At 53.3% G+C, this 21704-nt stretch overlaps 7 protein-coding genes across 7 annotated transcripts; 3 read left to right on the top strand and 4 right to left on the bottom strand.

Annotated features, from left to right (window-relative positions):
* Nucleotides 1–348: 348 nt before the first annotated feature.
* CTAM01_10456 (glycosyl hydrolase family 28) lies at nucleotides 349–5013 on the top strand (the record flags this gene model as incomplete). Its single annotated transcript, XM_060526471.1, has 7 exons — nucleotides 349–472; nucleotides 540–559; nucleotides 614–1510; nucleotides 3647–3769; nucleotides 3855–4007; nucleotides 4067–4212; nucleotides 4269–5013. 7 exons carry the CDS (start codon nucleotides 349–351, stop codon nucleotides 5011–5013), a joined length of 2208 nt encoding a protein of 735 aa, XP_060378888.1.
* An 834-nt stretch (nucleotides 5014–5847) lies between these two features.
* CTAM01_10455 (uncharacterized protein) lies at nucleotides 5848–7722 on the top strand (the record flags this gene model as incomplete). Its single annotated transcript, XM_060526470.1, has 6 exons — nucleotides 5848–6542; nucleotides 6602–6688; nucleotides 6752–6811; nucleotides 6867–7051; nucleotides 7107–7488; nucleotides 7545–7722. 6 exons carry the CDS (start codon nucleotides 5848–5850, stop codon nucleotides 7720–7722), a joined length of 1587 nt encoding a protein of 528 aa, XP_060378887.1.
* A 101-nt stretch (nucleotides 7723–7823) lies between these two features.
* CTAM01_10454 (uncharacterized protein) lies at nucleotides 7824–10683 on the bottom strand (the record flags this gene model as incomplete). Its single annotated transcript, XM_060526469.1, has 5 exons — nucleotides 7824–9439; nucleotides 9495–9721; nucleotides 9780–10188; nucleotides 10252–10358; nucleotides 10415–10683. 5 exons carry the CDS (start codon nucleotides 10681–10683, stop codon nucleotides 7824–7826), a joined length of 2628 nt encoding a protein of 875 aa, XP_060378886.1.
* Nucleotides 10684–11404: 721 nt separating this feature from the next.
* Nucleotides 11405–12958, top strand: CTAM01_10453 (uncharacterized protein; the record flags this gene model as incomplete). The annotated part of the gene is made up of 1 exon (XM_060526468.1): nucleotides 11405–12958. The coding sequence occupies one exon, from the start codon at nucleotides 11405–11407 to the stop codon at nucleotides 12956–12958; it is 1554 nt and encodes a 517-aa protein (XP_060378885.1).
* Nucleotides 12959–16121: 3163 nt separating this feature from the next.
* Nucleotides 16122–17414, bottom strand: CTAM01_10452 (glucan 1,3-beta-glucosidase; the record flags this gene model as incomplete). The annotated part of the gene is made up of 1 exon (XM_060526467.1): nucleotides 16122–17414. One exon carries the CDS (start codon nucleotides 17412–17414, stop codon nucleotides 16122–16124), a length of 1293 nt encoding a protein of 430 aa, XP_060378884.1.
* Nucleotides 17415–19072: 1658 nt separating this feature from the next.
* On the bottom strand, nucleotides 19073–19876 carry CTAM01_10451 (catabolic 3-dehydroquinase; the record flags this gene model as incomplete). The annotated part of the gene is made up of 1 exon (XM_060526466.1): nucleotides 19073–19876. One exon carries the CDS (start codon nucleotides 19874–19876, stop codon nucleotides 19073–19075), a length of 804 nt encoding a protein of 267 aa, XP_060378883.1.
* Nucleotides 19877–20807: 931 nt separating this feature from the next.
* Nucleotides 20808–21626, bottom strand: CTAM01_10450 (uncharacterized protein; the record flags this gene model as incomplete). Its single annotated transcript, XM_060526465.1, has 1 exon — nucleotides 20808–21626. The coding sequence occupies one exon, from the start codon at nucleotides 21624–21626 to the stop codon at nucleotides 20808–20810; it is 819 nt and encodes a 272-aa protein (XP_060378882.1).
* Between the last annotated feature and the right edge of the window lie 78 nt (nucleotides 21627–21704).

Genomic DNA, 21704 nt, shown 5'->3' with positions numbered 1-21704 from the left:
TGGCCGTTTCCCCATCGACTGCGGCATGATGCCGGCATACAAGTCTCTAGTTTTCTCCAATGCTGATTCTTTCTCAATCTTCGACTAAGTCCGCCGGATTGAAGTACCTGAGACGGGGCATCTTGGAATGATACGTAATTTGATATTACCCCTCATCCGTAGTACGTATCTATGCACCAACGCCATGCCACAGTCGATGGGATATGAGCTGACTAGATCAGTAGTCAAGTTAGACGCGTTGGTATTTCAGAGATATTCAACGGAAAGCGTTGGTGAAGGAGCACTTACGTGCAATCTTCACCTCTCGATAGTGCAGTTACATCGATCCACCGAAGAGGCCCAAATACCATGGTGCAAGCGATCCCCGAAATAAGCAGGCAATGGAAGATTGTCGGTGAAAATGGATTAGATTCCCTACAGTTTTCGGATGAGAAGTCTCCAGAGGTCGGTGATAGCCAGGTTCTAGTCAAAAGTTGGTGCAACACGTTATCCCTGATCGCCCCTTTGTACGTGTTATAATCACTAACACCTGCTCCTAGTCCAAGGCGCCACCTTGAACGTTAGTACTCACTCCCGTTTGATTTATATTCCAGTTGACTGAGCTTGCCGATAGTACCGAGATGTCACAATTACTGAGGGCACATACCCTTGGGACGTCAAACCGGACGTTGTCCCAGGGTCTGACGGCGCAGGCACAGTACTAGCTGTCGGAAAGCATGTTACCCGATTCAAACCAGGCGATGAAGTGGTTACGGCGCTAGCTCAGAGATACATCGCAGGTGCACTCAGCGACGACCTTCCACAGTCTGGACTTGGTGCCGTACTCGATGGCACTTTTCGCACCATCGGAGTCTTCGGCGAGCAGGGTCTCGTCCCGCTGCCTCGAGGCTTGAGCTTCATTGAGGGCGCAGCCCTGACTTGTGCTGGTGTTACTGCTTGGAACGCCCTCTTTGGACTACCCGGCAGGCAAGTCTCGGCCGGGCAATGGGTTCTCACGCAGGGTACGGGCGGAGTAAGCATCTTTGCCATTCAATTCGCCAAAGCCGTCGGAGCGAGGGTCATTGCCACCACTAGCTCTGCCGAGAAGGCCAAACTTCTTGAGAGGCTCGGTGTTGACCATATCATCAACTATCGTGAGACAGTCGATTGGGGAAAAGAGGCCAAAAGGTTGACCGGAGGCGTTGGCGTGGATTTGGTCGTCGAAGTTGCGGGGCCAACGACTCTGAGACAAAGTCTTGTCAGCTGCAGACTAGACGGAACTATCATCACCACGGGGTTTGCTGGCGGTAACCCGTCTGAGCACGACATGCCAACGTTTTTGGATTCGTGGCTGAGCCTAGTTACGGTTCGAGGAGTTTGGTGTGGCAGTCGGCTACAGCTCGAAGAGATGTCTCGAGCCATCGAGGCCGACGTAGACAGGTTGCGCCCTGTCATTGATCCCAAGGTCTTCAATCTGGAACAACTAAAGGAGGCGTACGAGTATCTGCAGTCAGGAAAACACCAAGGAAAGGTTGGCATTGAGATCAATTGAAGCGGCTGAGCATTGCTCAGATGGAAAATGTCTTTAGTTCGCAATTCCTCCACAAAGGTTGTCTCTTCGATGCAAAAACAAGGTTTCTTATGCATTCTTCGCTGGGCATCACTTGTGGACATGAACCAGGTCTCGATCTTTCTCTGGAGCTCATCATCGTTGTTCAGTAGACACCAATAATTCAGAGTTTATTGGGTAGGAAAGCCCCATCAGTATCCCAAGAGATATGTCTCTGGAAGCATGCATTAGTGAGGCTCAAGGCAACCTTTCTGACTGAGTTTGCACTTGGCCAGAACGATGTCCTCAGGGTGTTTTAAACCTTGACTTTGCGGCACAAACTACCAAACGTCATGAATGAAGCATGAAGAGCAAATTGGCAGGACATTTGCTATTCGTATAGGTAGACGCATCGATGAACGAGGATAGTCTAAGAGACCCAGCAACTGATCATGGACCAAGGCACAACACCAACTTCGTCAAATGACTTATAAACTGTGCCGACAACCAACTTGCTGCTTTCTGTTGAGTCATGGCTAACTTATCTCATACTCACCAATGCAGCTCAAGATTGAGAGATGCAAGAAGCAAAAGTCTAAGCTCCTAGTATTTGGCCAAAGCTTCCCGAAAGGAGCTTCTCCGCAATGGGTAGACAAAGTCAATTCTACTACACTCACTATAGACACATGGCCTGTGTTATGCCCTTTGTTTTCAATAAGAGTAGAGTTCATGCAAACGTCGTGCCCCTAACTCTAAAGTCAAAATTTTCTGCCGGCAGATTATACCCTCAATCCGAAGCAATTCTGCCTCAGAGTGTCAACATTCTTCTACCTGCGGGGCAGAGATGTGTCACTGAGATCAATTTACGTCATTCATCCTTTTCATCTGCTCTCATCTCCAACACTCATGCTCATCTGCACATGTTTCGGATGATTGCTGACTGATATTTCGCTCGCGACCAATTCGTCTGGTCTTAAGAAGGAAACTTCCAAACTCTCCTCACTCAATTGCCAGGTGCATCTTGAGCAAATCGTTCGGCTGAGTATTCGGCAAAATAGTCCCTCGCTTAACGATTGTCCACCAGCGAGAAGAACGGATCGTTAAACTTCCCGGGGAAACGAAACGAAAAGAGCGTTGCCCCAAAACGCAGAGACCATGACGGGACGAAGCTGAGGTGGTGCGCGTGTCCAGCTGGGAAGCAAATGCTTGATTCAGGCCAATCGTCTTGCAAAGATGTCGGACGTTAAACGTCCCGATACCTCACAAGTGCCATGCGTCTAAAACCTTCCGACTTTGGCGCAAACTTCATTAGATGACCAGAGCTCATCGTTGTAAACATGACTTGCTGAGACTGCGCTTATTGATGAATTACAACATCTCAACTGGCTTTTGAGGCTTCAACAACGCCTGTCCCACATCCCGGCTCCAACCTCTGTAGCGAGTGTCAGGTTAATTGCAGATTCGTGGAATCCGATGGGGGTCCCTGCTTTCGGGCTCTAGGCCGGTTGGTTCGACGCGCCCCTGACTCAAAGAGATTAGTCGGTGGAGACGGGAGAGAATAAGGGGTGGTGCGCCTCAACTGGGCAGAAGATAGCAACTTCACCCGCATATCAACTCGCACTCTAACAACGCTTGTTGGTCGATGTCATGTTCCTGATTGACATGAAACGCTGTCATTAGAAAGATGCACGTCTTGATCCCCACAAAATCCTTCTTGCTCAAGAATAAGCGCCTGATCGGTGCAACGGCCGACGCACTAAACAAACCTAGACAGATGATGTTGGCCAGTTCAAGTCATATCGACAGAGCCCGTTGATTCCGAATGGATCCAACCTAACAAAGCCCTGCAATATCCACCGAGCCGCGTTGCCAGGCATGCCAGTCATTCCCAAAATGTGTTGTTCACCCGTTCGGACGGATGAGGGTCTACAAATGTCCTCCAATCAGTGAGGCCATATTCTTCTTCTGTTGCGGTCGCCAAGACTGGATCTGGAAGATATATAACACATTACCTTGGCACCCTACTTGGCGTTTGTTTCCCCAGCCAGTCTCCGATTCTCACCACCACTCACTTTCTTGTTCGATTCACTACCGTCGTTCTCTTTTCTCCACGCCAAGATGGCCAAGTTTTTCGCCCCTGCTGCGGCTCTGCTGAACGTCGTTCTGGTAGCGGCGTCTCCTCGTGGCCACCACGGATCTCACATTCGTTACACAAACACCATTCCTCGCGCAAGCAACGCAGTAAGTCAGCCCTATGCGATCCACGATCCATCTGATGCGCGCCAAGACCCGGCAATCTGACTGACCCGTTTCTCGCCCACTTAAGACCGGCTGCGTTGTCACCAAGTACGACGACATTGCGAACGCCGTCAAGACATGCACCGATATCACGCTCTCTAACATTGCTGCGCCCTCCAACGGTGCTATCGATCTCTCCAAGCTTCAGACAGGTACCAAGGTCACCTTTGACGGCACAACCGTATGTTTTTTTCTCGACTTGCCACTGGAGGAAAGATCTGGTACTAACTCCGCGCTCAGACTTTTGCCGATACCGTCGACAGCAGCTTCGACCCCATCATCATCTCCGGAACCAACATTGTTGTTACTGGCGCTCCCGGACATGTGATTGAGGGCAATGGTGCGGCTTACTGGGACGGTCTTGGATCCAACGGTGGTGGCGACAAGTGAGTGACTACTTCCTTAAGGCAGACGAAGATTTAGAGCTAACCATTGAAATCAGGCCTAACCACTTCGTTGTCGTCAAGAAGACCACCAACGCCAAGATCACCAACCTGAACATCAAGAACTGGCCCGTCCACTGCTTCTCCATGACCGGCAACCAGGGTCTCACTGTCTCCGGCCTCGTCCTCGATAACTCTGCCGGTGACGCGCCCAACTCCAAGAGCGGCAGCAAGGCCGCCGCCCACAACAGTGACGGTTTCGACATCTCCTCCAGCGACAACGTCCTTCTCGAGAACATCAAGGTACACAACCAGGACGACTGCGTCGCCGTCACCAGTGGAACCAAGATCACTGTCAACAACCTCTACTGCTACGGAGGTCACGGCCTCAGCATCGGCTCCATCGGCGGCAAGAGCAACAACACCGTTGACGGCGTTGTCTTTTCCAACTCCCAGGTCGTCAAGAGCTCCAACGGCTGCCGTATCAAGTCCAACTCCAACACCACTGGCGAGGTCAGCAACGTCACGTACAAGAACATCACCCTCACCGATATCGACACCTACGGCATTGATGTCCAGCAGGATTACCTCAACGGTGGCCCAACTGGCTCGCCCACCAACGGAGTCAAGATCTCTGGCATTCACTTCATCGATGTGACTGGAACTGCCACTAGCGACGCCTACAACTACTACATTCTCTGCGGTGACGGCAGCTGCTCCGACATCACCTTTGAGAACACCAAGATCACGGGAGGCGGCAAGACCAGCAGCTGCAACTTCCCCGCCAGCGGATGCCCGGCATAATCGAAAAGACCGTTCTCTGTAAATATTCAAACAATGTGAATAAGGATACAACGCATATATTACGATCTCGTTTTCGCCGACGGCTTCGGCAATCCGGCACGGGGCATGTGGGACTTCCGGCGCCGGGTGGGTCCTGGAACAGCTTATCTAATTGAATCATCTTTCATCATCAGATGCCCTAGCTCGATCAGTGAACAGTGAACTGACATGTCTGCTAATCAAGTATGAATGATCTTTTTGACGGTTATCGAGACTTTCGATACATCCCCGGATATTGGTGACCGTATTGTAGCTTTTGTTGGCTCCTCATTGTCACGTCTTCTGGCAGAGCCGTTGTGTTCCGTCCACAGTCTTTTAGGGGCTTGACCAGCGCCCTCCGTGGCGCCTTGGCAGACCCCTCAGACTGCATTTAAGCAGCAACGACCCCTAACCCCCCAAGCCTGCACTACCTTACCGTCCTTCCTATGAACATTGCAGCGACCGGACATGGACTCTGAAAATACACGAAATCAGCCTTCGAGCAGCGCACCACGTCGACAAGCGCTCAATGTGAGCATTGAGGTCAAAAAAAGGCTGGGCGTTGCTAACAATCTCGCAAGGTCTGCGCGCCATGTCGTGAGAGGAAGACGAAATGTGATGAAGCGAAACCTTTTTGCGGGCGATGTAGAAGGTTGGGGCTGCAATGTGCATATGTCGAAACCGTCACATCAAAGTAATGTAGTATGCTTGCCCTAGTGAAGAGTTACAGTCGACTGACTTTCATCAAGGAAGAACCTCTCTGTCACGGAGTTGAATGACACACTGAAGCGGATGGAAGCTAAGCTGGATGCTCTCATGGAGAGTACTCACGACTTTCGAATCACTTCAGATGGGCAGTCACGGCTACAGAACCATCACGAACCGACAGTTGAGAACCCTGACCCGATGGAAGCAGTCAGTCCGATGAGCGTATTCTCGCCTTCCAAGCTGGGATCGGTCCAGATCCGCCAGGAACTCGCCATCCCGGAGAAGCACTACACGGCACCACAGCATCTTCTCTCCTGGCCTTGTTCTCCGGTCACTCTGCCGGAGCTTGATCTACGATACCCAGTCGCGTTGGAGATTCAGCGACCCAAGATGCGCAGAAGTAGAGCACCCCCACGATGCCTCGTTGAAAGTTCCTCGCGAGATGATGGTTGGCTGTCCAACCTGTCGCTGGCGCAATTGCGTGACCTAGCCGACTCTTACTTCAGTCACTTCCACCCGCAGTATCTTGTGTTAGACGAAGACCGATTCTATAGCCATCATCTCAATCAAGCTCTCAGAGTGGGGTTTGCTCGCAATCTTGATAGCTGCTTGGTGGCACTCGTCCTCTCGCTCGGCTCTGTAGCTGCCTGCCAGACTGGTAAAACAGAATGGGCCCAGTCCGACTCAACGGATGCCATGTTAGATCACGAGGCTGGTCTCGGTTTCTACACCATTGCGTGCGATATGTTCCGAGATGTTGAAGAAACCGACTGGGTGAGCGTCCAGTGTCTTTTGCTCATGGCGTAAGTAAAGCTTGGATCTCCTGTAGGGAGGCATTGTGAACGCTAATGGCGCTTGACAGTCTTTACAACTCATCAGTCTTGAGAATTCATGACTCTTGGAGTTTCATTCACAAAGCGTGCTCTCTGATCATGATCTTGCTGCCGCTGTAGGTCCGGTGATTTGTAGATTGATGGCCAGGATGCGAAATTCACTAACAGGTTGGCATCAGGCAGGCGAAACTAGAAGCGCACCACTGCCAGCTGTACTGGATTGCGTATCTGCAAGAAAGGTACCAACACTTTCGGCTTTGGCCCTCAAAGTCTTGCGTGCTAATCAAGTCACAGCCAAATTCTTGTCGAGTATGACTTCCCGCCTAGCGGCTTGAGTAGTCTCGAAAGTGCAGTGCCCTTGCCGCTACTGCCCGACTCTGGCGCAGACTCTCAGGGCAAAGACACGCAATTCTACTTCTTGGCACTTGTTGCTATGAGGAGACTCCTAAACCGAATACACCTTCATCTGTATAACAAAGGTCAAAGAACCTCCGTTGTGCACGAGATTTGTTGCGAATGCTGATTCAACTATAGAAAGAGTTCAGCCCCCATCCCATTCTATTCTGGGTGAATTGAGCCGTCAAATCGAGGAGTGGAAAGCGTGTCTCCCAGTCGCGCTCCAATTCGAGACCTTCTCGCTTGTCGAAGAGGTCAGGCTCCTTTCCTCGCATCCAGTCAGACCAATGCAACAAAGGTTGAGAGGACACCTGAAGGCACGCTATTGCGCTGCAAAGACGATCCTCTACCGTTCTCACGTGCACCGCTGTCTACATGCCTCGGCAATCTCTGCTCTATCCGACGAAGACATGTTAGGCGCCAAGGTAGCGGTTTCCTCTGCCATCATTGGGGTATTGCATGGTGGGATCCTCCAGGAGCCATTCGGGCTCCTTCTCTTCCCCATCAACTCTTGGAGAACGTAAGCATCCAGTCACTCTTGATGACCGACGACCGACCAGCTGATGTGCCTCATAGTCTTTTCGGAATCGAAATTCAGATCGAGTTCATCCTACGCAATGAAGAGCTGTCTAAAATCCTATTGCCGGAAGGCTGGGAAATCACACACCAGGCTCGAGAAATGGCAGCCGGAGCGGCGTCTCGGTTTTCGCCAACGATTGCGAAGGATTGTGAGATTCTTCGCATGCTGTCTTGATCACGGGAGATATATGAATCATCCAGAACAGAGATAACCGCAACCAGCGTGTCATACTGTAGTTACCAACAGCACGTCTTTACCCGGTTCGTGACCTCAACTCAATGAACCCACTGGAAAGCATTCGCCGACCGGAATCTGGCGCCCAGCCCTTCCTCCCTAGAATCCCTTGCCGCACTCACCATGAACTCCGCGTTGGCCTCCACCACCCACTTCTGAACGCTATCATCCCAGTATGATATGCTCACCTTGTCGAGAGTCGTCCGAGCGGTCACTGTCTCTCCGGGCCGTACGAGAACCTTGTCCCAGCCCTTAAGCTCCTTGAGCGGGCGGCCCAGCCGAGGCTTCGACACAGGAGCGACGTAGAACTGCACAATCTCTCTGCCTTCGCGCTTGCCCGTGTTCGTCACGTCAACTTCGACTTCAATCCTTCCGGTCTCCTCTAGTACGTCGGCACTCAGTCTTAGGTTGGAGTACTCAAAGGTGGTGTATGAGAGACCAGCCCCGAAAGGGAACAGTGGTTCGATCTTGCGGTGATCGTAGTACTTGTACCCAAGATAGATGCCCTCTCCATAGTGAACCACGTCGTTCTCACCGGGATAATTGTCGAATGATGGCGTGTCCTCAATGCGGCGCGGGAATGTGATTGGAAGCTTCCCGCACGGATTCGCCGCCCCAAGGAGGACGTCCGCCAAGCTGTTACCCAGCTCTTGACCTTGGTACCAACCTTGGATGACAGCCGGAACCTCGCCAATCCAGGGCATTGTGATCGGACTTCCCGTTTGGTTTACCACGATGACGTTGGGATTCGCCTTGGCCACGGCAGAGATCAGCTCGTTGGACCGGCCAGGCAAGTCCATGGACACCATGTCGCTCGTCTCCGTCTCCCAGTCCTGGTCCTTTCCTACAACGACGACGGCAACATCACTCGTCCTGGCAAGCTCGATGGCGTTTTGAAACATTGCGTCAAGGTCTCCGGGGTTCTCTAGGAACCCGATGCGACCGCCGTCTTGGACCTCCTCACGCTCCAACATGTCCATGTATGTCAAATCATACGGCTTCGGTTCGCGGCTGAGCGACTCAAGCACAAGTTCATATGATCTACCAGCTTCGAGGGCGACATCGACTCGCTTCTCAGGTGAGCCGTAGCTCATGAAGAGAGATGACTTGGGCGACCACCACCTCCGCTCGATATCAATAATAACCTTTCCATCGAGGATCAGCTTGCCAGGGCCACAGCTTGAGAGGGATAGCTGATGAACCCCACTCGTCTTTGGCGTGAGTATCGTCCTGGCACGGTAGGAATATCGCTCTCCCGTCGTCAGCTCAGGGGGGAGCCCATCATAGCAAACCAGGTTCGAACTCGGCCGGTGCTCTACCATGAACCGGTCGCCTTCGTGCTTCATGTTTCTCCAAAGAGACAAAACAAATCCAGCACTCTTGGTTTCGGGGTTTTGCATGACAGTAGGGTCCATGAGAGGTAGATATCGATGCGTAAGGATTCCGGGTTGAGTTGCAACCTTGGCTGTCGGGAACGCCTCAGAGAGCTCCCTTTTGAAGGATCCAAAAGGCGTGGTACGGTAGTGAGGCGCGAGGTTGGAGCTACCACCTCCCGTGGCCACCGATCTGGCGGCGTTGGGGCCGATGAAAGCAATGGTCTTACCACTGATATCTGTGAGGGGTAAGGTCGACTTATCGTTCTTCAGTAGAACAATGCCTGCATGTTTCGTTAGTTGACTTCACTTGAGCATCTCTCTTGAATGGGCACAAACCTTCTGCACCTGCGCGACGCAGAATCTTCCGATGCTCGGGGAGATCAACGGCTCGCTCCGGCTCTTCCTTCCAATCTGGTACCTGGCTTTTGCCGGTCTTGTGCAGTAGCTCCAGGACTCTTGCGGCAGATGCATCAATGAAAGAGGTGTCAACCAGGCCTTTGCTATGTGCCTCGAGAAGGTGTTTGCCCCTTCGTCTGACTGGTCCAGGCATCTCCAGATCCAATCTGATTCTTCGTTAGTCAAATATTCGCCAAAGGGGGTGGCTTCTGATTCAAGGCTTACCCTGCTGTCAACGAAGGCACGATGCTATTCGTCCCAAACCAATCACTCATCACCAATCCATCCCAGCCCCATTCGCCACGGAGAATATCCCTGATGAGGTAGTGATGTGCTGAGCAGAAGTCGGCATTGATCTTGTTGTAAGCTGTCATGATGGACCACGGGTTACTATCGCGGACTGCAATTTGAAAAGGCTGCAGGTGAATTTCGCGTAGAGCACGCTCGGGGATCTTCTCGTCTATGAAGAAACGGCGATTCTCCTGGTCGTTTGCGGCGTAGTGCTTGACGCAGGCTCCGATACCAGCAGCTTGAATCGTGTTGATGTACTCGGCGGCCAGTTTGCCCGTCAGGAAAGGGTCTTCGCTGTAGGCTTCGAAGTTACGTCCGCCCAGTGGAGTACGAGGGATGCATACTATGCAGGTGTCAGACTGATACCAGGATCTGAGGCTTCCACTTGCAGTAGGCAAGACCTTACCTGTTGGGCCTAGAAGAACATCTACTCCTTTGCTCTTGGCTTCCGCTATCAAGATCTGTGAGACATCGTTGATCACTTGCTTATCCCACGTAGCAGCCAGCGACACCCTTTTGTATTTGTCAGATATGGCTGTATTCAGGCGGGAGCTGCTACAGGCACTCACCCAGACGGCAACGAGGCTGCAGTGACCCCATCAACAAAGATACCACCGCGAACTCCGGTAGGCCCATCAGAGGTCTTGATTCGGGAGATGCCCAACCTCGGGATGGGATTCGTCCGCCAGAGGTCTTCGCCTGTCAGTAGCAACACCTTCTCCTCGAGAGTCATATGCTTCAATCTTTCTTGAGAGAACGATTTCGGGTTTTGGGGTGCTTGAGGCACATTGATGCGCGATGCATCATGGTCTCGGCCTCGTTTCTCAGTGTCAAACATGTTGCTAGTGAGTGATGGGGTTAAGGTAGGAATTGAGTGTGAGCACTAAGGAAACTGAAGTCAGAGATGACCTCTTTGCGTGCCTCCAAGAAACCAGTGAGTTTAACAGACCCTCGCCCAGGTTCAGAGTAGGGGCTCATTTATAAGCAGCGAAGATTGACTTCCTTATGAGTATAAGCCAATGCAGGAGACTTAGGAACAACGCGTGCTAGGCTGGGTTTTGTAACGCCCATGATCGGACCGAGTCCGTTTCTCCCCGGCGGGATTAGCTGCAAAGAGCCAAGCAGCATTGGTACAGCTCCCGACGTGTCGGGATGGGAAACTATGCGGGACACACTCACGACCCCCCACCAAAGACGAGGGGCACGGAGTCAGTCCGTCTCTCCCCGCGCCTACGTGACATCCTTGCCGTTTTGGGGAATAGCCTCGTCCCTCGAGAACAATGCCAAGACCTGGGGAACCCTCCCCCGCAGAGCCGATCCGGGGTCGGACTCGAACGGAACCAGATCATGGGGTCAGGTTCGACGCCATGTCGTATGTTACCGGGTAGAGCTTATCGAGCCTAGATTCTACTTGCTCGAGAAAAACATTCCTCCTTGGATATGTCTGTTGGTTGGCGACTATGTTAGATCATGGCTGTCATACAGCATAAATAGACCCGCGAAGCCCGGGTGAACAAGTCATCATTCTCACAGCCATCTTCATCTATACTGGCCTTTGAATGTCCAACAAGATGGACTCCGAGTCTCTGCCCCCGCGGGCCCAGACCGTGGAAGAGATCCTGGCCTCAGACAACCACTCCGCCCTCTCCTCCCTCACTCCATCCCTCATCCGCCTCTACAGTATCCTCGCCCCAGCCTGCCTCGTCGTCTGCGCAACAAACGGCTACGACGGCTCCGTCCTGACGGGCCTCCAAGGCGTCGCCGCCTGGAACCGCGAATTCGGAAGTCCCAAAGGCGCCCTTCTCGGCTTCACCAGCGCGGCCTACCCCCTCGGCGCAATCATTTCCACCCCCTTTTCCGCCTTCGTCTCGGACCGCTTCGGACGGAAATGGTCCATCCTCACGGGGAGCAGCATCATGATTATTGGCGTGCTGATCCAGTGCCTCAGCCATTCCATCGGACAATTCATCGGCGGCCGCATCGTCGTCGGCTTCGGCATCACCATGGCCCTCGCCGCGGCGCCGGTGCTCATCTCGGAGCTCGCGCACCCAAGGCACCGCGTGTTATTCGGCTCGCTCTATAATACCAGCTTCTACCTCGGCGCCCTCACGGCGGGGTGGGTGACGTTTGGAAGCTACCGCATCGCGGGTTCGTGGGCGTGGCGGCTTCCTACAATGTTGCAGGCGCTCCCGGCGGTCATCCAGATGGTTTTCGTCTGGTTCCTAGACGAGTCTCCTCGTTGGCTTTGTTACAAGGACCGAGATGACGAGGCATTTAGCATCCTTGTGAAGCATCACGGGGGTGGGGACCCGTCCGACCCGCTGGTCGTTGCAGAGTTCCACGAGATGAAGGTGGCTTTGCAGCTGGAGAAGCAGGTCAAGGATGTAGGACCAAAGCTGTTCTTCAAGACACCAGCCAACAGGAAGAGACTCTTGATCCTCCTTACTCTCGCCGTGTTCGGCCAGTGGAGTGGTAACGGTTTGGTGTCATACTACTTGACAAAGATATTCACCAGCATCGGAATCACTAGCCAACGCGAGCAGACCATGCTCAACGGAGTCATCAGCACCGTGAACTACGCCACGGCTCTGTTTGCGGCAGCGCTTTCAACTAAGATCGGCCGCCGGTGGATGTTTGTCGGAGGCGGCATTGCCATGTGGCTCACCTTTTCGTCGCTGACGGCCAGTATCGCGGTGTACAACACAACGGGCACTACAGCTGCTAGCCAGGCTGCGCTTGCCTTCATCTTTATCTTCTACGCCGCCTTCAATATTTGTCTCAACCCCTTGCTCTTCCTCTACCCCACAGAGATTCTTCCATTTAGGCTTCGGGCTATGGGTCTTAGTATCCTCGTCTTTGCTAACAAGGCCGCGTCGTTCTTCAACCAGTTTGTCAATCCGATCGGTATGGACTCTCTGGGTTGGAAGTACTACTTGGTATATGTGGTGTGGCTTGTGATTGAAGTGGCCGTCTTTTACTTCTTGTACCCTGAGACCAGAGGCCACAGCCTAGAACGCATGCAGGAGGTATTTGGGGAAGAGGTGAAGGATGATGGGCTGGACGAGAAGGGCTCGGTAGTCAAGGATATGAGGGTCATAGAACACAGGGAATGAATGAAGTCGTGGCAGCCAACGACAACCCGACAAACATCATGCCGGTTTCTATACATGTATACTCGCGATGATATGTGATATTAAATTCTCAGTATTTCAGGTAATTTACTTAGTTCTCTGTACTATAGCACACTTCATCCAGGCCGAGCACTGAAGCTGAACAAACTGAAGGGGATGAAGGGCGATGATAGGTCTCGAAGAGGTGATTGGGAATGATGACTATCTCTGAAAGGCACTCACTCCTCTCATACCTGCGGGTATCAAGGTCAAGGTTGATCATTATCGTCTTGGAGTTGGCGATGCCGGCGCTGAGGCGCAAAACCTGGTCAAATATTTTGCCATCATAACGGCCAGTCAACCGCAAGACAAAACGCGAAGTTACATGCCACTCGAGCACCCATCTCAAAATAAGCCCAGAGCAAACCTAACCATGTAATAATCAATGCCAAAAAACGCAAAATGAAAGGGACGAGACTCGAACTCGCGCGGGTTGCCCCACCAGGAAACAGATGTTAAGCTGACCTTAACCTGGCGCCATAACCAACTCGGCCACCCTTCCGTGACGATGCTCGCTCCGAGGAAGGTCCTCGATGCGATTGCGGATACCGGTGAGAGCCGGGGAAGTTATTCATATTCCGGGTTGTGGTTGAGTGGGAGTTTTGTGTGGGGGTGGGCGGGCTCCGTCAGGGCTATGAAGCCGGGTTGAGAAGTGATCCACCGGCGGGCGGAGGGGACCATGTGAACATGCAATGCGAAAAGTGTGTTCCGTAGGAGATGACACTCCCGAGACGATGGCGTTGACGCGGCGGCTCCGGAAGCGCGCGGGAAGAAGCTTCGGCATCCCGTCGAGGCCCGCGGCCGTCCTGGGAAGAACCTGGGCGCGACGTCACGGTGCGAGAGGGCTACGTTCATGCCAGCGGGCGGCCTCTGTAGTACATTCTGTGTATCGCGAACGCAGCAGGCTGTGTGAGAATGCGCCACTATCACCAGTTGGATATCGCGATATCCTCACGTACATGTTGAACTGTTGGCTCATCTAGAGATGCAGTCAGTCAATGACGTCGAATAAAGTTCCCAACAGCGTTTGGTTGACGAACAAAGCCGTTGGTCCGTTGCGGCTGAGACCCGACGGATGGGAGATACTTTCCGCCAGTCTGCCCGCCAAACCGCAGCCGGTTCACAACGTGCCAAATGCACAAATTAGGGGAAATGTCTTGGCATAAAACATGCAAAAGTCGAAACGCTGTTGGTATGCATGCGCAAGTGAGGCATTGGAGGAATGCACACACGACGCAAAGCCCTTATTCATCAGCTGGTCATCACAACTCCAGGAAGCACCTTACGTGGTATAATGCTCATCGTGCCGCTATCCGGCATAAACAATGCTACGGAGTGCAATTGCATCACGAGAACAAGGCCCGCAGAAACGTCAAAAGTCTCGTCCCGCCGCGCCCCGAAATACAGAGTTGCCAAAAATACCCGAACGAGATTGACTATTTAAGAGTCTGGGAGGAAACCAATATTGGCTGGCAGAGACCAAGTTAGCAACTGGCAAATCGTACAGTATGCACTAGGCACGCAAACCCGGCCCTGCATCTTGAATTCTTGGATGATCACCAACAAGGTCAGGGCATGCCCGTGGCCGCCGTAATGCACTGCCACTCGCCTTCCCAACACTATCGAGTATTGACTCTTTTAGCGAGAAAAGCCAAGTTTTTCTCTCTTCTTCATCGAACCGGTCATTCGTCTCTTTCTTTATTGTTTCTTTTCGTCTGGTCTCATTTGATCTGATCTGACCAATGCCAATGTAAACAAATCAGACTTTTCTCTGAACGAATGGGATGAACATGCATAAACCAGAATAAACAACGGACGCGCGTTCTCCACTCTCAGCTCACCCCCTTCCAAGATTTTTTTCCTCACCTTCTTCCTGATCCGGTCGGTAACCTGTGCCGTTGAACTCTGTTTGCCCGTCTTGCGTCTAGCGCCAGGTACAGCAACCTCATGATTCGTCGCGTACCTGGATTCGCTCCGCTGACGAGTCTGCATTGGAGAGATCGTTTGTATCCAGACGGAGGTAACACGATCGGGGTTTCCAGAAGTCTTTGCCTCCGTATAAAATCGCGCACAACTACCAGCGAGCGAATGAGTTCACACACATCCCAAGCCTGCCGAACAACGGCGTCCGACGGCGCGACACCGAACACGAAGCCGTCTCTTCCCGTCACCAGTTTCCAGAATAAGTTGCGAGTTCTCTTACTCGGGTCCAAGCTCTAAATTTAGCTTGCCACTGCGCCTGGATATGTGGGAATCCGTTTCCTCTTTCGTCCACTCTCCCAATACCCACTCTCTACCGTGCATCAGTGTGAGCCCGTATGAAAACACAGTCCTCTTTCTCTCGAGTCTCGAATCTCTCTCTCTTCCAGAGTTTCTAACTTCTCCAGTCTCCTCTCGCTTCCTCAGCGGGGACGTGACATCCCCTGACCAGGAGAAGGAAATATGAACCAAAGAGAGAAACGGAGCCCGTTCGACGGTCCAGACCTCGTATGCCTGCCAACAACCCAGGTGCCTATACCAAGTGCGGCCTCCTCGAGGGTGGGGATTGATCAGCACCATCTCATTTCCCGACGTCTGGGGGGGTGGGATGCCAAATGGGTGGTGGTGGTGGTGGTGGTGGTGACCATGGGGGTGGATGGGAGGGAGGCTCCTCTTGGCCGGCTTGGCTGCCACCGCGCTTGGCCCAATTGCATCGTAAATCAAGGCCGGGCAATGGGTGTGCGGCCCGCAGCACACCTCTACCTGGAGGCTAACCGAACCGATTCGTTCATTTGCTCGGGAGGAACAGCTCGAGCCCTGTATGACGCGATTAGACTGCTGAATACTCACACTGCTATGAATCTTCACACACTGAACAGTTGGGAGTACTTTGAGTATGTCACATAGAAAGATATTCGTCAAGTGTCACAGAGTCACCGGGCATTTGAAATGATAATGAGTGTATGGATTAATCACATTTTTTCTCCATCAGTCTATCCTCGATCTATCCATGATTATGATACCGAAAAAAACACATGTCCAGAAGGGGGAATCAAAAGACACCTTGCCAATGCGCTAGAAAAATTTGACCACAAGACGAGTGAGTGCACTACTCTCCTCGCGCCTCTTAGTAGAGGAGGGCGAAAGCGCCGGCAACGACGGCCAGAGCACCGGTGGTGAAGGCCTGGAGGCCGGCGGCGCCAGAGCCAGCAACCGCGGAGGGCGTGCTGCTGGCGCTGGATCCAGAGCCGGATCCGCTGCCGGAGGAGCCGGAACCGGAGGTGGCAGAGGGAGCGGCAGTGGAGACGGTCGAGTTAGAACCGCTGCCAGAGCCGCTTCCAGAGCCGGAGCCGGAGCCGGAGCCGCCGCTGGTGCTGTTGCCGGAGCCAGAGCTGGCGCCAGAGGAAGCGCTTGGCTTAGCGGTGGCAGTACCGAAGGCAGAGGCGGTCTTGGTGCTGGAGGGAGTGTCGAAGGTGGTGGGGCAGGTGAGGTTGAACAGAGGGGTGGTGGACAGGTCCTTGGTGATGGCGAACTTCATAGAGTTGTCGGGGTTGGAGTCGCGAAGGTTGTACCAGAAGGTGGGGACCTTGTTGAAGAGCTTGCGGCAACCGACCTCCTGCCAGTACTTCTGAGCGTTCTTGGCGCCGGGAACGGCCTGGTCCCAAGTCTCGCCGGTGACGGGCCAGCCGGTCTCGGTGACCCAGACGGGCTTGCCGCCAGCGGTGGCGACGGTGGCATCGTAGGCCTTGTCGAAGAGGGAACCAGCGTTGTCGATGGTGTTGCCCTTGTCGTTCTCGTAGTAGGGGTACTCGTCAACACCAACCCAGTCAACGGCGTCGAGGACGGGCTTGTTGGTGGAGTTTCCCCAGACATCCCAGGTGTCGACGTGGCCGATGGAGACCTTGGACAGAGGGGTGTCCTTGAAGGCGGTCTTGAAGTCGTTGATGAAGCCGACGAGGGTCTTGGGGTCCGCACCGACACCAGACTTGTTCTTGACACCGGTGACGGAGTTGCGGTACAAGTCCTCAGAACCGATGGAGGCACCGATGATGAGGTCAGTGAGCTTGGTGCCGTACTTGGTGACGGCGGTCTTCAGGGCATTGATCTCCTTGTCAATGTTGTCGGTGCCGGAGGTCCAGATACCGAGAAGGATGTAGGTCTTGGTCTCGATGGCAGCCTCGAAAGCCTCAATGGGGTCCTGGGTGGAGTAGGCCTGGATGTTGGTGTAGAGGCGGACGGCGTTGAAGTCGCCGGGAGCACCCTCGAGGCCCTGGGCAGTCTTGAACTCGGCCTCGAAGTCGGCCTTGAACTTGGCGGAGCGGTCGGCCTTGGTGGCACCAGAGTTGAAGCCGAGGTAGTTCTGAGCCTCGACGGTGGCCGCCAGGGCAGTGAGGGCAGCGAGAGAGATGGAGGCCTTCATTTTGATTGGATTAATGTGTTAAGAAACGGTCGAAATAATAAAATCGTCGAGCAGAGGAAAAGGGTCCCAGGGTGGTAATTAAGGGCGGACTGGGAAAGACCTTTTTTGGCGTTGTTCCGAGACTCTTTGGCTGTGACTATAATAAACAAAAGAGTGTAGTGAGTTGGTGGTTGTCGTGGACCAAAAAGAATGACTGGTAAGAGTGAAAGAGTGAACAGGTCCAAAGGAGGAATCGACAACGGGTGGGACAAAGATGTCTATAAAACACAAAAGGAGGGAAGACGGGGGTCACAGTCAAAAGAGGAGTGGAGTGAAGGAGGAGAGAGAAGAAAAGAGTGGAGGAAAACAATGACGGTCGTATTGGCACGTCACGAAATTAAGGAGAGCCCGGGGGTACGGGGTACTTGGGTACCTCACTTGCATATGTACATCACGTGAGGCCACACCACACCGCACACCTAGGTACGCAGTAAGTCCCAGGCCAGGGGAGACTCGAAGACCTGACCTTCAGGGCGGTGGCTCCACCGAGGTGTCCAAGTTTGTTTTCCGGGGCTGAATCGATACGTGGATACCTGGCAATCGAGGCCTGGCAAAGTTGGAACCTGAGGTGGCAGTGGATGGGGGGAAAAAAACCAGGCACCACCAGGCATGAGTAGGTACATCGGGTAGGTACCTGGCATTAGCAGCCAGCCCGCTGGGGCCGCCTCCACTTGTGCTGCCACTTGCGCTGCCACTTGTGCTGGAAGGCACCTAAACTTCCTCAATCCTCAAGGACCTGAAGATCTCTCAGCCAATGCATGCACCTGAAGCGTCCCCATTGGACGAACCAACGCTTTGGCTGACGCAGGGGGAACTTGGTGGAAAAGAACGGACCATGCATTGACACCGGATTGCTCCTTCCCCAATGTCGTCCCATCACCTCTGCATCTCTGCATCTTTCGCTGTCCATCAGCCCGTATAACGTACCTCCACTGACGGATATTCAATATTCATTCTGTGCGCTGTGCCTGGACTCCTGCCCATTGTCACGCCTGCATGCATGACGCTGTCCACTCAACATTCTCTCTTGACTATTCTCATATCTACACTGGTAACTGCATCGATCCCTTGGTGACGCCGGACAGCCGAAGCCTGGACCGCCAATGGACACGGCCACGCAGTAGATACGCACAAATAGAACACAACCCAACGCCACTACGTGATCGCCAACATTCCTCTCTCGTGTGAGCTGCGTCAGTCTTTGCCAGGACCCTACCCGCTTGCCCGATCATGGGTGAGACATTCGGAATCAAACCAGCTCATGTCTTGGGTCGGTGAAATGTTCCAAGAAGAAACAAATCTAACAGCTGAATCCGCCACCCCGTCCGCCATGGCGCCATGCGCGCTTAGCTAATCGCCATATCATGCACGCCTTAGAGAGAGATATGCAAGCATATGCAAGCATCCTGCACTACTTCAACGACCATGTTGAATGATGTGTACGTAGTAATAGCATGTGAATGTTCTCTATAACGGCTGTTTCCTATACGCTATGTCGAGCATACCCAGGGTCTATGCATGATAGCTTCTTTCAGGTCGAACTCCAGAGGCCAAGCTCCCGGCCCAAGACATGGTCGCAGGCCTCAAGCATCTACTTGCATCTTGAAGTCGAGGATTCTTCAAGTCTCGAAAAGGCCAACCGGACCATCTTCCCCCTCCAACCACCTCTCCATACTCTGGTACATCTTGCTGCAAGCCCTCTCGTCCTCTCCCGTGATAAGCTTGGCATCAATCTCGTAGCCCAAAGTACTCTGCGCAGCTCCGAGGTATCTGTATCCCGCAGGATACCTAGCCAGCACCTCGTCCGCGAAGACTGGTGCCCTGGCCCCATCCACGGGTACAATCTTGTCCTTTTCATATATAAGTTTGACGTACGCAGCTTGCCAGTATTTCTCATCCCTCTCGATGCCATCACCTCTCTCTCCCTTCGTCTTCTCATAGAAAAAGAGGAACCGACAGTCACAGTCGACGTCGTACTCGTAGCCGTCGTGGCGCTTGAAGCGTTGGGTAATGGTGGCCTTCATCTTGCCCACGGCGCGGCCCGTATCTGGTTTCAGCTCAACAAGAGTGCCGCATTCACGGTGCATGATGGAGGCCCCTGACGACTTGCCCGCGATGGACATGCGAATGAAGTCGTCAATGGGCTGTGCGCCGCTCCAAGCTGTGACATGCCATATGGCGTTAGCTTCAGGGGCAAGCAAGATACTTCTGAGAGTAGAAGCATCGTGGGAAGGGCCTTGGTGATTCAACGCACTGGTCCAAACGTAGGCATCCTTGGTGAAGAGGGAGCGGTAGTTGGCCCATTCGCTTGCATCGCGGTAGACAGGCCAGCCTTTGCAGAGCTCAGAAACGGCGAGACGGTCGAGGAGTTCGGTGGAGTTACCTCCGATGTGGGAGAAATGGCGGGTATGTAGGTCTGTCATTGTTTGAGAGCTGATGTAATGAAATGATGCTCCAATAGGGGTCTGAATCTCTGCAAAGCCGTGGTGAAGTCGTGGCTGAGGTCGGGGTGACTATCGTAGTATGGCAAAATGCGAGTGTTATGATTGAGACGAGGAGAATTCACATGTCCGCTCTGGATACGTAGGCAGGTAGATGTAACAGACCTTCCCAATTCAAATGCTAGTCCCTACTTCAATGTAACAGCTTTGCTTCCCCTATTCATCCAGGCAAATCAGAGCATCGTCACACTTCCGAGGTCCGTACCTCCACCAGCAGAGCAGCTACAACCGTGAAACCACGTGGAAACGAATCGTCAGAACCAGCAAAATTCTCTGAATCAAAAAAGTCAACAGAAGTATATACAAAATGTTGAAAAAACAAAAAAAACGAACAGACCGGGGGGTCTGTTCAACGCTCTTTGCCTGCAAGGGGCTTCGAACAAGAGCGCTCGCCAGGTTTCACGGAGGACCTGCTAGCACGAGTATATTTTTACCCTGTCCGCCACCCAATTGAGCCACGCACTCAATGACGTGTGGGTGTCCGCTGATGGGAGGATCAGTGGCTCTTTCGAATAAGTAAGGTAGGAGGTGTCGGCTTGCGGGAAGGAGAGGACGGGAAGGAGAGGACGGGAAGGAGAGGACTTTGGTGCCTTCCTCGTAGATGTCTAACCTTGCCGGGACGGGAAAGCACCTTGGGCAGTCCCGGGCACATATTCACGAGAGCTTCGCGGAGAAAGAAGCAAGACCTTGAGGGCCAGGGAAGGTTCCAGAGACGGCAACGGTCTTTGATTTTACTCCATCTACCTCGCCAAGACAGTCCTTCCTGTTATCTATCCCATATCAATTACCTTTGATATCCAGCAACTCCAAGCTCTCTCAGACAAATGCAAGAATGAGATTACTGGCAACGCTCTCAAGTCCACTTCTTCCATGGAACATACAGAAAGATGAGGACCACCAGCAGAACAACCAGCAGAACCAGGGGATACTTACACCACTGGACAGATGCCGCAGGACCACCCCCATGACAAACACACGTCTTCACATCCAGTGTTCCCTTCCGCTGGAGTCTCACGCGCTTTAACCCACGACTCACACTACCATCACTACCGCTCCCACTCTCACTCTCGTCCTCCCCATCAGTCCCACGAACCGGCCTATACACCTCACCCTTCCACCATCGCAGCGGCGGCGAAACAGGCAACCCAGGAGAATACATAATCCTCCTCAACTTTGACACCCCTCCTCTTCTACCAACAGCAATCGCAGACCCAGCCCGCCCAGCAACAGGTGTACTGGCAGGCGTCCTCGGAATACCCACAGTACCAGGACTAATCCCACCACCAGGCGTCACCGCGCCGAGGCTATCTTCCGCCCGCTCCAGCTCGACAACCCTCCAGCGTGCTGATGCTAGCGAGTCCTCCGTAGAGGGGTACGGCGACTGATCCCCCCAACCCGGATCCGCTGTCTCCGAGAACGGTTTATTGGGAGTACGCTCTAGAACGGTATCCCATAATGTCTTACATGTCGAAACTGTCGCGGATGGAGGGCTCACGGGAAACGTCGGGGTATCGGCGGAGTCCGGGGACGCTATTGTCGAAGGGGTCGGGGGAACCGGGTGGTCTGGCGTCCAGGGCGCGGGGCTGCGGCCGGCGAGGAGGGGGCTGTTTGCGTGGTGGCGGATGCGAATTGGGTTTGGGGCACGGCGGCGGCGGGGGGAGGAGACGTACATGACTATGATTGCGAGAGATCTGAAGGACTGGTGAAGAGGTCTAAAGAGATTTAGGCTGGATTAGGGGCTGGGAATTGA

Source organism: Colletotrichum tamarilloi (genome assembly GCF_030869305.1).
Source record: "Colletotrichum tamarilloi strain Tom-12 chromosome Unknown Scaffold_48.1, whole genome shotgun sequence".
Classification (NCBI taxonomy): domain Eukaryota; kingdom Fungi; phylum Ascomycota; class Sordariomycetes; order Glomerellales; family Glomerellaceae; genus Colletotrichum; species Colletotrichum tamarilloi.
This window is presented reverse-complemented; position numbering and strand designations above follow the sequence as displayed.